The sequence below is a fragment of the Neovison vison genome, chromosome 3 (assembly GCF_020171115.1).
Source record: "Neovison vison isolate M4711 chromosome 3, ASM_NN_V1, whole genome shotgun sequence".
Lineage (NCBI taxonomy): Eukaryota > Metazoa > Chordata > Mammalia > Carnivora > Mustelidae > Neogale > Neogale vison.
Genome location: NC_058093.1, coordinates 95439666 through 95455180, shown reverse-complemented (window position 1 = coordinate 95455180; position 15515 = coordinate 95439666). Strand labels below are relative to the sequence as shown.

The following is a 15515-nucleotide window of genomic DNA, read 5'->3' as shown; positions in this document are numbered from 1 at the left end:
CCAGAGCGAGCTCATTGCTGAGGTGACGACAGGATGTAGCCCTTTTACTGAGTTACTGAACCAGTGAATGAAGGAACGTAGTTCTATTTTTTTTTTTAAATCTGTCCACAGTTGGAGTAAAGTGGATAATTACTTCTTTTCTGTAGTAGTAATTTATGCTTTTTCAGTCATTCAAATATTGGGCCCCTTACATCAGGCCAATTACTGTTTGCAGTCAGTATTGTATGTTAGACCTTCATGTCCCTCTGGAGGTGTGTGCCTAGTTTCTTGCCTCAGATTACACAGTTAGTGGCAGGGCTGGGACAAGAATCTAGACTTGCTCTTCCCAGACTAGGGCCTAGTTTTTAGTTGTAACATTAATCCTCGGTTCCTTTGTTTCATCCTAACAATGGCTGGAGCATTCAAAGAAAATACTGGTTGAATGAATGAATGAAAGTAAATATTGGACAGGCACCTGGGTGGCTCAGTGGGTTAAGCCTCTGCCTTTGGCTCAGGTCATGATGCCATGGTCCTGGGATCGAGCCCTGCATCAGGCTCTCTGCTTGGCAGGGAGCCTGCTTCCCCCCCTCTCTCTGTGCCTGCCTGTCTACTTGTGATCTCTGTCTGTTAAATAAAAAAATCTTAAAAAAAAAAAAAAAAAGTAAATATTGGAAAGGCAGAGAGGAGGGGAATAAACGAGAATAAACTGAAAATGTCCCCCTCACCCTCTGGTTTTAGTCCCTCCCAGAGCCATATCTCACCTTCTTCACCTTCTGGCTGGAGACAAGGGTGTGGCCCTGCAGCAGGGTCAGGGAAGCCGTTGCACCGGGCTACAGAGGCAAAGAACTTGGCTGATGCTTTTGGGATTCTTGGGAGAGAAGGGTCCGTGTAGTTCACAAAATGCAGACCAAACCTCTCTGCGAAGCCTGTGGCCCACTCAAAATTGTCCATCACACTCCAAACCGTGTATCCTCGGAGGTCCACCTTATCCTGCACAGCTGCCCAAATGCAGAGGCCACAGCATGAGTTTCCTTTGTCTTACAAGAGCCCATTCTACCGGGCCTACAGAAGCCACACCTGCCCACGGCTGTCCCACAGTCCCCGCCTGCAGGTGAAGAGTTGGCTGTGGATGGACTTAGAGCCATCAGCATTTTCCCAGAAAGGCTCATTCCTGAATGGAAGTGCACGGGTAGACTACATTAATCCTGCTCAGTCACCTGCCATCCTCTCAGTCTCCACATGTTGGGATACCAGTCTTGGGGAGTGCCTTAAGTGTTCATGCTTTTTCCAAAAGTAAGTAAGTGGCCCTTGGAAAAGATTTCCACTGGACTAGGACTTTCTAACCATTTCTTTCCACTGCTACAGCACTCACTCTTTGACTCCGCGTTACTTACAGTCCCTTGTCCTAATCCCATCTTATCCCACCCCATCCTGCTGAGCTGAGGGTCTCAAACTTTCACTTGAGGAACAGAAGACCCTACAGACTGCCCCCGCATCTTAACCCTCCTCCTCCCAGCGCCTGCTTTTAGCAGGCCACTGCTGTTCAGGGACATCAGACATCAGGGATGATCTGGCAGAGCTGATGACTGCCAGGAATTCAAGTCTCACTGTATCAGGCAACTGGGTTCGCTTGCTGAACTTACATCTAAGAAGGAGAAGACTCAAGAGTGCAGCCTCAAAGAAAAGCTTAAGCCTAACAGGAGGGAGAAGCTGCCTCTTTCTCATGATGGGGTCTCGTGGTTGCAGTATTCCCCCAACTGGAGACGTTAGCGGGTGTTTCCAGTGGTAAAAGGTGCACAGGGAGGAGGGGATAGGCCTGTCCTACCTTTGAGGGCTTCGTTGATGTAACTGCGGAGGTAGTAGATTCTTAGGGTGTCATTGAGGTCCGTTTCTCCCCGTTGGGACACTCCATTCTCTGTTACATAAATTGGCGGGTTGTTGTACTCCTCCTTTAACCAGTTCAGTATCCTCCTGAAGCCAAAAGGTGTCATCTTCAGCCAAAAGGAGCCAGAGTCAGGCCAAGAGCGATCTGTGATGGAGGCCACTCCCCTACAGGTTCAAACAAAAGAGATAGGTCTTAATGTGTAAATCCCAAGAGGCCCTTTGCATAAACACAAAGCAGGGTTTATACTAGGAAAAGCATTAGGTTTAGTCTAGACTTAACAGTCATAGCTAACTGCAGATGAGTCAGGTTGCCTCACATTCTTCTCTTTTCATTAGTTCTTACTGCTTGTTGCTGGCCTAGCTGTGACAGGCCACCTGAGCTGTTTGCACATCTACAGATGAATGGTTTCACTCATGGACTATACCCTCCAAAGGGTTGAAAGGCTCTGGGATTCCCTGATCACAGTGTCCACTATGATTTGAATGCTGTGTCGGGAGAGAATGGGCTTCCCTGCATAAAGGACATCTAGTCAGCACCACAGGTGTGTTGTGGCCGCAGGCACCCATGGTTGGGACCCCCATTTGTGTGAGTACAGGGAACACATAGGCTGAGACCTGCTTTAGGTGTCCAAGCCCCTGCCTCTGTCCAATGATGGACCTGGAGAGGGCAATAGTTATGCCAAAGTAGCAGCTGCTGGGGAAGGCACAGAAACTTGAATGTTTCCAGAATCACACTTGTTGTTGCTGTTTAATTTTGCTTAACCTACAGTGCAATATTGGTTTCCACAAGAGAATTCAGTGATTCATCACTTGAACACCCAGTGCTCATCACTACAAGTGCCCTCCATAATCACTCATGCAGCCCATCTCCCACCCATGTACCTCTACCACCCTTCAGTTCTCCTTCGTTAAGAGTCTTCTATGGTTTGTTTCCCTCTCTCCTTTCCTTTTCTCCCCTTCCCATATGTTCATCTTTTTTCCTTCTTGAATTTCTCATATGAATGGGATCATATGTTATTTGTCTTTCTCTGCAGTCATACGTTTCAAATAAGGACCAATTATTTAGATCTTAACGTCCAAATTCTTCAGAAAAAAAAAAAAGTCTTATCAGTAACAATTTTTCGTGCTCAGCTGAACTGGATTCAGAACTTTTTTTTTTTTTAAAGATTTTATTTATTTATTTGACAGAGATCACAAGCAGGCAGAGAGAGAGAGGGGGAAGCAGGCTCCCCGCCGAGCAGAGAGCCCAACACGGGGCTCGATCCCAGGACCCTGGGATCATGACCCGAGCAGAAGGCAGAGGCCTCAACTCACTGAGCCACCCAGGCGCCCCGGATCCAGAACATTTTTAATGTGTGAACACAGGTCACAAGGAGACAGTGCCAGGAATCATGAGGCAGCAAGAGTCCCATGGGTGCTCAGCCAGGGACCAGCAGGGAGGTGTTTTCTCAGCCCCGTCAGAGTCCCAGCTCTGGGGGTTGCAGAATGCAGTGGATGGGTAGGTGTTTGTTTTAAAAGAACCTAGACAGTTTCACAGCTGATGTGGAAACGTACTTGTTACAAAAGGAGCAAGACAGTGTATATATATACATATAATCTCGGTTTTGGGTAATATATTTTTATGTATAAATTCATAACTGAATATATATATATATATATATATATATATTTTTTTTTTTGGACAGGGATCACAAGTAGGCAGAGAGGCAGACAGAGAGAGAGGGGAAAGCAGGCTTCCCGCCAAGCAGAGAGCCCAATGCGGGGCTTGATCCCAGGACCCGGAGATCTTGACCTGAGCTGAAGGCAGAGGCTTAACCCACTGAGCCACCCAGGTGCCCCTGAATATATATATCTTATATATACTATACTATATATCTTATATAGTTTATACTATATATCTTATATAGTTTATATAATGTATGTATTTACATGTTCTATTTATGAGGAGAAGGAGAGGTAGCTTACCCTTTACACATATGCATAAACTTCTGGAATGACACCTACAAGAATTTCCTATTCTTGCTTTCTGATGTTTCCACTATGACTGCATTTGTGTAATGCAGAAATAATAGTTTATAGTTTATAGTTTCACCTTTACCCCAAAGCCGGGGGAAAACCCAACCTTACTGTTTGACTGAAATACATCTGATAATTGAAACCAATTCGACCAAAGAAGAAAAACAAGGGAAGAAAAATATTTAAAGTCTTGGAAATGCTAGCTGGTGTTATTAGCAGACTGACAGAGGTTTGATTAGGTGTCTCAGGAGGGGTCTCATCATCAACTTCCAGGATGTATGGCATCAGGAGGCAGCTTTCTAGGCTGTGCAGTAAGAGTTGGGCAAAGGGGCTCCTTGCTGTCTTCTCCAGAGACTGCTCCAGATGCCCTGTGGGCCGACTTACCTGTCTGCATCGAAGGAAGAGATCCAGGAGGCATAGTCAAGGTTGTAGGCCAGGATGGTGGTGTAGTGATTAAACCCAAAAAAGTCATAGGTACCACTGATCCTCTTCTTCTCACTCTCCGTGAACTCTGGGAGCCTGGATGGAAGGAGCCATGACAAATGTGGGGCTTGAGCATCATGCTTCGGGGAGAGAATGTCCTGGGGCAGGATTTAGGAGCGCTCTAACTACCCTGCCTGGGCACCTGGCACTTTCATCTTGACTGAAATTTTTGCTGCCAGTAACCTAGTGGATCAAAACCTTCCCCCACTGGGGTTTCTGAAATGTTGGAAGAAAACTAAAGCCTAAACCCCTCATGCCCCTCACTCTGCCACCCAGGAGCTAGCAGTAGCTCCTTAGGGCTTGTGGCATCAAGGCTGAGGCCCTGTGCCTGGCCTCCAGGCTCTCTGCCCTGTGGCCTTGCCACTGCCCCCTGCCCCAGCCACTGAGCCAATCCCCCCAGCTCTCAATTGCAGGTGTCCCACTCATTCCCACCAGGCCAGCGCTAACACACTTCCCCTCAGTTGGAATGCCCTCTGCTCTCCCACACACTATTCATGGTTAAGACCCAGCTTAACTGGTGTCCCACCTTGTCCATGAAGTCTCCTTGTTCTGTCCACCCTCATCTCATTGTTTTGAGTTTTCTTTATATGGAGAAATTCGGGCAGAGAACTGTAGTGGTGAGCTTACTCTCTTCCCAGCTGGCATGTCAGCAGCTTGAGGACCCAGACTCGGAAGCCTCTCCTTATACACGCCTTACTGACTTGGCCCTGATCTGGGGACACGGTAGGTGCTTAGCAGAGTTGTATCAGTGCCAGAATGCTTAGTGGGAGACCAGAGTTAGCACATCAGACCCCGAGGCACAGCCTGCTCCACAGGACTTACCCCAACCGGGGCAGGAATGCATTGTAAGGATGGGGACTGGATTATTGAGACTGCACAGCTGGGCTACATAAGGGAAAGACTGGCCAGCTAGGTTAAGAATTTATACCTCTGAATTCCTTTTACCTTCCCTGCTCATGGTCCCATGGTCTCATGGTCCCATGAGTCCCCTTGGAGCTTGTGGGTGTATTCCCATAAGACCAGGTCACTCCCCTTCTGCACAAAACATCTCTAATCCTAGCCAGATGATTCTCAGACTCAGCGTGTGGGCCCTGGAGTCAGCTTGGTTTCAAATCCCGGCTCTACTTCAGTAGCTGGATAATCTTGCCATAATCTTTTTTTTTTTTTTTTTAAGATTTTATTTATTTGACAGAGATCACAAGTAGGCAGAGAGGTAGGCGCAGACAGAGAGAGAGGAGGAAGCAGGCTCCCCACTGAGAAGAGAGCCCGATGTGGGGCTCGATCGCAGGACCCTGAGATCATGACCTGAGTGGAAGGCAGAGGCTTTAACCCACTGAGCCACCCAAGCGCCCAGTCTTGCCGTAATCTTTGTGCCTCCTTAAATATAACTCAAGAGTGCCAATAGAAGATGTATAAATGCTAGGTGTCCCTGTTGCTATTACTCCCTTGACAGGAAGAGGAGTGGCCTCGAACTAGGACTACTTTGGTGCAACCATCGCCCCCTACTGGCCAAGTGACAGAACGCACATGCTGGCAGTCACCCACTGCTACCCACATTCACTTGTAAGGTGGTGATACGTAAGTAGGATGAGCTGGAGAGTTTGTCCTTGCATAAAGTTGTGGGTTGCTAAGAAGTCGGTGCCTTTGAGACAAATTTCTTGTCTGTTCTACCTTTTGTTAAACACATAGCAAGGCTCTGCCCTGGGCTGAGAGCTTCACATGCACAATCATGTTCAGTCTTCCCAGCAGCCTAAGACCGGCCTCTCTGACCCAACGGCCACACACTCACCACTGAGCTGTCCACCAGAAGCCACAGTTTGGTATCACAGACCAGACTTTCTCCTGACCTTTTCCTGGCTGAGTGTTTAGATACCAGGACCTACCGAGACTTGCTGAGGCCTGCGGCCAAGCTTCTGTCACGGATCCGTGTCTTCATCACCTCGTTGTAATCGCCATTCTTGAAAATAGGATGAGCGAACCAGCCTCCCATAAACTGCAGGTGGGGTGGGGGTGAGAGCCTGGGCATTACCGGGGGGTCACACTAGGAGACAGCAGCTGTCCTGCTCACAAGTCACGGACCTCAGAACCCTCCCCTTCCTCTGAACCACCCCCCCCCCGGCTTAAACTCACATCCCCTCTGCAGCTAATTTGCATGTTGCAGAGATTATCAACCACTGCACCCCAAAAGGAGATGAACTGCACTGAGCACTGCCTCAGGACTCAGCAGACTGTCCTTGGCAGGGTCTCGCAGAAGACCAGAAGAGACTAGAAGCCTCCAGGCTGTGGATTTCCTCTCACGGCAGTGCAAGCCCCTTCCCCATCATCTGCCTAAGGATCAACTAGAACTCTCTGAGGAGGGCGGAGCTTCGAGGCTTTCCTGGCTGCTCAAGACCAAAAGTTCTCTGCGGAATTTTCCAGCCCATTTTCTGGAATGGGGTCCAGACCACCTTAACCTTAGAGTGGATATGTGCCACCCAAATGTGCTATGATGCTGGGGTCCTGAGACTGCACAGCTGGGCTACATACATGTAGCCCTCTCCTCATCACTGCCCCCCCCACCTGCTGGCTAATGCCTAAAATGTCGGGGAGGGCAACCCTCCATTCTCAGGTGGCTTTGGAATACACATACCCTGATGAAAGAGGCTTTGTGCACTCGAGGCAACAGTGTTCCTTTCCGTGGAAGCTGATTTTAGGGTCCGTGTATATCATCCTGGGCCTCAGTATCACAGTTCAGCAAGTGGCTCAGTCTGATGAAGTTAAAGCCTAACCTTTTCCTGAGGGTTTGGGGGTTTTGATTTCAGGATAATTATTGCTCTAATTTACCAGTTCTGTGAGTCTAAAAGGAGAGATGCATTATTTTTGTCCCAAGGGCTTTTCCCCACCTGGCTAACAAATGGGAAAATTAAGCTCTTTTTGCATTCATTAATTTGATTGCTATTACCAAGTTCTCTTGTGAGAAGTCTGGCAAGCAAAGACCCATGTTCTCCCTTCAGAATACTGCTCCTTTGAGCTCCTCCACAGAGCCAAAAGTGGGGGCTGGTGTGGAGAAGAGACACTTGCCTTTTCTGATGCTAAGACATGGGAAAGGGTGCTTTCTAACCCCATCAGGGACACGAGCAAGAGCCAGGGAAAAGCTGTGCCCTGAAAAAGACCATTCTTTTCTCTCCTCACGTCAGGGGCTCACACTGAAGGAAGGATGGGCTAGTTTGTTGGTGTCTGCTTACTAGTGATTCTACTTTATTATTTTTTTAAAGATTTATTTATTTAGAGTGTGAGCAGGGGGAGGGACATAAAGAGAGGGGGAGAATCTTAAGCAGACTCTGTGCTGAGCACAGAACCCCATACAGGGCTCCATCTCACCACCCTGAGGTCATGACTTGAACCAGAATCAAGAACCTGACACTTAACCAACTGAGCCAGCCAGGCACCCTGTGACTACTTTCTAGGAGCACAGTTCCATGACCTTATGTCCTTATGTATGTGCATGTCCTTATGTTAAACTCACAGAAGTGGAAAATTACGGGCACTAATGAGCTTCACAGAATCCAAAGGCCCCCAACCCAAGTAATTCTTAGGCCAAATAAATAAAATTAGATGGTGACACCTACAGGTGAAGTGTGACATTGCAGCCCAGCTCTATCAGCTACTATAGTCAAACCAGAAATTGAAGAGATGGAATTTCTGTTAGTTACTTTCAGACCGTGTTGCATGCAGTAAGGACTACAGGTACAAATCATTTTTAAGACTTAAAAACTCAACCTCAAAGAACTCTGATCACAGCAAACCTATGATATAGTTAGGTCATCTCCACTTCATAGATGAGAAAACTAAGGTATGAGAAATGTTTAGGTGATTTTTCCAAAGCTCACAAAATCGGGTAATAGCAAAACGGGGTCTTAAACCTAAATCTTTGTTTTGCCATGTAATTCCATTTCCATTCACTCAAGAATGGAGGGAAGGTCATGCAAGAGTATTAACAATGCCCAGAGGGAAAACAGACCTGAACGTATCTCCTGGCTGCCTCCACATCCTCCTGGTTGGAGGGATCTCTGGGCTCAGCCCAGTCGCTGCTGATGGTGATGGAAATCACGCCACCTTGACTGGCACGGTATGTGCTGTTGTACAGATGCCAGGCCTCAGCATGAGCCTTTATTAGGTTGTGGCCAACAATGTAGGGGGCAGTGCCAGGCCTGAAGGAGATTCCTGGAAACACACACACAGATGTCAACGAAGAGTGAACATGACCAAGAATATCACTTTCTCCCTACAGATGGTTTCTATGTTGGGGAGAAAGAGTTGTAGATTTTGGTGTTATGAAGAAGCAAATTCAAGTCTTAGCTGTGTAACTTTGGTTTCTAGCTGGCTGTGTAACTTTGGATAATTCAGTCTGTCAGCTTCCTCCTTGGCCAAGTGAGCAATAAAGTTCTTGTGAGAAGGAAATGAGAGCATGTATGTGAAAACCTGAGCAGCACTGTGTCTGGTAAGAAGATACTTGGTAAAGGTATCAGGCCAGGTACCCAGCAGAGTATGTGCCTTGGGAGCTGACATCCTAGCACTGTCTGGGGACCCACAGTGGAAGTGAGGGTTGGAGAATTCAGCTGATGGAAGCAGGTTCCTTGAGAGAAACGTCATGAGAAAGGCCAACTCACATGTTGCAGGAAGTTGAAGGAATGGTAAACAAAGCACCAAGGGCCAACAGAAGATAAATGTGGTAACAATTTGTGGCTCTTTCCAGCTTTTTTTTTTTTTCTTAATACTTTATTTATTTATTTATTTGTTTTACAGAGATCACAAGTAGGCAGAGAGGCAGGCGGAGAGAAAGGAGGAAACAGGCTCTCTGAGGAGAGCCTGATGTGGGGCTTGATCCCAGGAGCCAGGGATCATGACCTGAGCCAAAGGCAGAGGCCTTAACCCACCGAGCCACCCAGGCACACCTCTTCCAGCTTTTACACGTGATCCCAAGGAGTCACCTGAACACAAATTCACTCTCTCGGGCTCAAAATTTGAGAAAGGGTTAATTGGATGGTTCTAATGGGACAAGGACAAGTCCACAATCCCTTATTCAAAATCCTTAGGGATTATGTGGTCCAGACGTACAAGGGTTTTGTGTCTTAGAGAAGTACCACCTGGCAGATAGTATGTTTTCACAGCACCCCAACCAGACCCAGGAGAGCTCTCCATAATTAACATATCTGTAGCAGAAATGCCCACACTAAGTGAGATCATGTCCATGAGCAGTCCCCCCATTGGTTCAAGTCAGGATGAGCTCAGGTCAGCCAAATTGATTCTGGGAAACTTGGGTTTTGCAACTGCAGAAAAGACACTGTGGACCTGTATAGTCCGACAGCTCATCCTTTCCTACAACCATTAGTCCCTGTCCCTGATCTCAGGAAGCTTTCCATTTGAGGCAGGGCAAAAAAAAAAGCACAAAGAAATGGAGCCATTTGGAGGTACTGACACGTAAAATCCGTATTTCACCAAAAGTTGCGTCAGAAGGGGAAATCTGCTGCATGTCAGGCAGCCTTGAACAAGAGGCAGGGACTCTGAGGCAGTGCTACCAAGCTTTCTTGGCCTTCTCTTCCAGGGCCACCTGGATTTCAAGTCTTGGTGGGGCTCAGAATACCATCTCCAAAGAGCTGGTGAGTTGAGACTGGGACCCTCACCTGGAGCTGATGTCCCGTAGCCATAGCCCTGGTTAGCGATGACAAAAGGCTCATTCAGGGTGATCCAAAACTTCACCTTGTCCCCGAGCCTCTGGAAGAGCACATCTGCATACTCTTTAAACCGCTGCACAATGGTCTCATTCTCCCAGCCTCCGACATCCTGGAGTGCCTGGGGCAGATCCCAATGGTAAATGGTCACCTGTGGAGAAAGCAAGGCCAGCAGCTCCATCCATCTGCTGTCAAGGGAAATCACTGCTGCTGCACACATGAGCACAAACGAGGAGACCAAGCAGTTCAAAGGTTCTTTGGTGGGAGGGGGAGGGCAGCAGTCCTGAAGTGAGTCAACATCCCGGTCGGAGAAGACCCGGTTTGAGTGCCGACTCTGCCACCTACCAGCTGTGTGACCCTGGCCTGGGCACGACGACCTGCACATCACATACCAGTATGAGGGAAGAAGTCCAGAGAGCACTTTATTAGCCGGGGGTGGGGGGGAGATTGTAACCCTGGCTGCAGTATGTAATCTCAACAGAGGAAATGCAGAGGTGTCCTTAGGCTCACAAAATTTTGGTGAGAGCCAAGTAAGCTCACAAGTGAGCTTCTGTATCGTTATTCATAATAACTCCCAGCTGAAAAACATGTGCCCTTTTGCCCCAGTAACTCTGCTCCTAGAACCAAAACCTACAGATCAATTTATAACAAGGCAAAATTAGGAATGTCTGTGACGACTCACTGCACTAGAGGTTAAAATGGCAAAAGACTGGAATCACAGGGAAGAGTGTTGCTAAACAGGAAAGTAATTCTAGAGGTAAGATACAAACAGAACTGCATGTAACTTTAAAAAAGAATCAGTGAGGAAACTAGATATGGATACAAAAATATGGGTCAGAAATACCGTTAAATAAAAGCAAGTACCAAGCTACATGTATGTGACCAGTATGAAAAAAGGCAGGAAAGGAACAAACATGCACACATGTGTACATCTTCTAGTTAATCAATGCAAAAGAAGGACATGAGAACCTAGCAAACTGGACTGTCTTCTTTAAGCAGGGTAACTGGATGGCTGGGGGTCAGAGATCAAAGGAAAGTCTTCACTGTGGACTCTTTTACGTTTCAAATTCTGCACCTTGTGAATTTTTGACAGTTCAAAAACTGAATCTGAAAACAGCATTTTGTTCATGGAATAAAGAGCCCCCAGTCCAGCTAGCTCCCGCACAGGGACTTGACCAGAACCTGGCTGGGGCCCGACCTTACCTGGGGCTTGATGTTGGCAGCCAGCAGCGCGTCAATGAGCCGCTCGTAGTAGTTGATGCCCGCTTCATTGATGAACTTGGTGGTTCCATCCGGGAGGATTCGAGACCAGGCGATAGAGAAGCGATAGTGGGATACCCCCAGGTTCTGCAGGGCGACCACGTCCTCCGCAATCTTGTGGTAACTGTCACAGGCCACATCGCCGGTGTCATCATTCCCAACCCTCAGTGGTGTGTGAGAAAACGTGTCCCAAATACTGAGTCCTTTGCCATCTGCTCTCCACGCACCTTCAATCTCAAGGTGACAAAGACATGGTCTAGTTAAGTTCTGTAGTCGAACCCCCACAAGTTCCTTTCTGTCAATGAGGGTGTCACAAGTCAGAGTCACCTCCTCTGAGAAAATTCTCTGGCCACCCTCTGATTTCTGAGCTTCTACAGTCTTCTGTACACACTGTCTGTCCATGCCAGCACTGCCACACTGCATCACGCAGTTGTGGGCGTGCAGATGGACCTCCCTTGGCATGGGGTCTTTTGGTCTTGGTGTCCCAGCGCTTAACAGGGCAGTGTCTGGTGTATGGCACGGGCTCACTACAAGTCTGAATGAACAATGCCCCATGCCTCCAACCCCAGCCATGGTCAAACAAATACCACTGATGCCAGCTGTGGAGACAGAATTAATTTCTTTTTCTTCCTTTCTCTTCCTTCCTTTCCTTTCTTCCTCTTTTTTTCTTTCCTTCTTTCCTTCCTTCAATATTTTATTTGTCAGAGAGAGAGAGAGCACAAGCAAGGGGAGTGGCAGGCAGAGCAGAAGGAGAAGCAGACTCCCACTGAGTTGGGAGCCCGATGCAGGACTCGATCCCAGGACCCTGGGATCATGACCTGAGCCGAAGGCAGCCGCTTAACCCACTGAGCCACCCAGGCGCCCCTGGAGGCAGAATTCCTAATTAGGACGCGTGTTGTGTCTCCTGTGCCTCCTTTCTCTCTTACCTACCTATCTTACAGGAAAATTGACCATAAGCCACTAGACAAATGCCTACTTACAGACTTAGGTAATGGAACAGGTACAAGTTCTATAATTTACTTTAAAAAAAAAATACTGATTTATTTTGGAGACAAAGCAAGCATGCATGAGCCGGGTTGGGAGGCAGGAGCAGAGAGAGAGAAAAAGAATCCCAAACAGACTCCCTGCCAAGTGAGGAGCCCGAGCCCACAACCCTGAGATCATGACCAGAGCTGAAATCAGGGGTCGGACGCTTAACCGAGTCAGCCAGGAGCCCCTACTGGACTTTAAAGCACTACGGCACAGATGATGTGATGTTATATGACTGGAGGCCGCTAAGGTAGTGCTGGTATCCCAGCCAAGAACACACGCCCAGGGGTGGCCTGCACAGCCCTCAGAAGAGCGGCGGGCCCAGGGCCAGCAGGCACACACCAGTTCAGGAGATGGCCTTGGTGGCTGGGAGATTAGTTAATGCAGGGAAATGGAGAAAGTAAGTGACAGCATTGACGCTCTTAGGAGCTAGATTTTTCATCACTAGAGAAAGAGATACAAATATGGGTGATGGAAAGGCTAGCATTTAGCCTGTGGAGTTGGATTGGAATCGGAGGTATCAGTATGAACTCACTATTTTTCAGTCTACTTAGAGATGGGATGGATGTAGAAATACATACAAGTGTGTGTGTGTGTGTGCACGCATGTGCGTGCACATGTTCACACTTGTATTTCCTGGCTCTGTCTGCTGCAAGGGCTGAAGAATGCTGACCCCTGAGTGGCAGTGAGCACACCCAGCACCTAGACCTCGGGTTCTAAATGCCCACATCCAGTCTAAGAGGCTGGGGCTCATTTGGGAAAGGGATGGTTACAGGACTGGGGCAGAAAAGGCCCAAGTTGAGCCAGGAGCATCTTGTACCACGAAGAACTAAGGAAGTGCTCAAGGAATGACGGACCATGTAGAAAGGACACGGGATCTGGCTAAAAGGCACTCCCCATAGTAAAATGTGGGAAAATGTGAGCATTAAAATAAATAATACTTAAAAAAAAACGCATAGTACTAGCAAAACTATAACTCATTGAATAAAACAGGACTCCACGAGGCCATGCTGCTGATGCATATTTATAGAGCATAAATAATTAGGGGAAAAGTCAAAGCTTGACCCTTCTGTTGGATGCCACTTCATAAATATGAGCGGAATGATATAACGAGAAAACTGTTGGCTCTCACTGAATAATCATTCAGTGAGATTTGAATAATAATTCAGGCAGAAATTATTAACAGTTGCTAGAGTAGTGGGTAAAATTTGATGAGGAACGGGTTACTTACAAGGTCTCCAAGTAGCTCCCCACAAAATACTTACTATATATAACTACAGAATACTTACTAATTTTATAGTAGAGAAACCAGGCAAACACCTTCTCATTCAAGTGATAGAATCAGTTTCATATACATATATCTGTGTGTATGTATACACATGCACAGAAAATAAAGCAAATGGTAAAATTTTAAACAGTTGAGTAATATGGGGAAAAGGTTTATAGGAGTCCTCTACTATTTTTGCAACTTTTCTCTGTTCAAAAAGATTTCCAAATAAAAGGTTTTAAAAAGAATGCATGTGTAATCAGGGGTATGGGGTTGCTGGTGCAGGCAGTTGAGAGTGTTTGACTCTTGGTTTCCGCTCAGGTCCTCATCTCTGGGTTGTGAGATCAAGCCTGGCGTTGGACTCCGCACTCAGTGCAAAGCCTATTTAAGACTGTCTCTCCCTCCCCTCTGCTCTTCCCCCCCTAAGTGCTCTCTCTTGCTTGCTCTCTCAAATAAATCTTTAAGGAAAAAAAAATGTACAACCAGGTGATATCTAGCCAGATAGCTATAGCCCGCACTCTAAGCACTTCTCATCAATTTTTTAAAAATTTATTTTCAGCATAACAGTATTCATTGTTTTTGCACCACACCCAGTGCTCCATGCAATCTGTGCCCGCGCTAATACCCACCACCTGGTTCCCCCAACCTCCCACCCACCGCCACTTCAAACCCCTCAGATTGTTTTTCAGAGTCCATAGTATCTCATGATTCACCTCCCCTTCCAATCTCCCCCAACTCCCTTCTCCTCTCTAACGCCCCTTGTCCTCCATGCTATTTGTTATGCTCCACAAATAAGTAAAACCATATGATAATTGACTCTTTCTGCTTGACTTATTTCACTCAGCATAATCTCTTCCAGTCCCGTCTATGTTGCTACAAAAGTTGGGTATTCATCCTTTCTGATGGAGGCATAATACTCCATAGTATATATGGACCACATCTTCCTTATCCATTCATCCATTGAAGGGTATCTTGGTTCCTTCCACAGTTTGGCGACCGTGGCTATTGCTGCTATAAACATTGGGGTACAGATGGCCCTTCTTTTCACGACATCTGTATCTTTGGGGTAAATACCCAGGAGTGCAATTGCAGGGTCGTAGGGAAGCTCTATTTTTAATTTCTTGAGGAATCTCCACACTGTTCTCCAAAGAGGCTGCACCAAGTTGCATTCCCACCAACAGTGGAAGAGGGTTCCCCTTTCTCCACATCCCCTCCAACACATGTTGTTTCCTGTCTTGCTAATTTTGGCCATTCTAACTGGTGTATGATGATATCTCAATGTGGTTTTAATTTGAATCTCCCTCTTCCCATCAATTTTTATATGTGACACTTTGCTAATTAGACGATTTAAGGTCACAAATGGAGAGAACTGTGCCTGCTGACCACCTGATGAATAGAAACGGGGGCTTGCAGATGCTGATTTAATTATTCAAGATGTGGACTGGCTAAAAGCTTTTTAAGACACTCCTATCCCTTGTACAGACCGGGCTTAAGAATCCTGTAGGGTCTATACCCTGTGCCCTAGAATCAATTCCTAACCCTTCCTGTGTCCAGCTGTAAACCTGTGGGGTAGTGGTTTTCTTCCAGGGGCTATTTTTCCTCTGAAGAGACATTTAGCAACCTCCAGAAACATATTTAGTTGTTACAAGTTGGGGAGGAATGTCCTACAATCTAGTGGCTACACCACTAAGGCTTCTAAACACCCAGTAGGGTAGAGGAAAGCCCCACAACATGGAATCATCCATGCCAGTGTCCATCAGGCTGAACTGGGGAAACCCTGGACAGCGGGTTCTGTTGGCCTGAAGTGAGAGTAACAGAATATGAAATCTTGATAGATCTTCCAATGATTCTTTCATGCAAGGTGTTGGCCAGAGCGCTGAAGAGGA

General features: G+C 47.0%; 1 protein-coding gene across 1 annotated transcript in view; it reads right to left on the bottom strand.

Moving 5' to 3' along the window:
- LCT (lactase) overlaps positions 1-15515 on the bottom strand; it is a 53988-nt gene that overhangs the window by 1860 nt on the left and 36613 nt on the right. The window contains exons 10-16 of the mRNA XM_044242566.1: positions 11277-11567; positions 10026-10224; positions 8363-8565; positions 6246-6355; positions 4264-4398; positions 1805-2028; positions 750-977 (exon numbers count right to left, since the gene is read on the bottom strand). Of these exons, the coding sequence (XP_044098501.1) occupies positions 750-977; positions 1805-2028; positions 4264-4398; positions 6246-6355; positions 8363-8565; positions 10026-10224; positions 11277-11567 (1390 nt within the window). The remainder of the gene's footprint in view (positions 1-749; positions 978-1804; positions 2029-4263; positions 4399-6245; positions 6356-8362; positions 8566-10025; positions 10225-11276; positions 11568-15515) is intronic.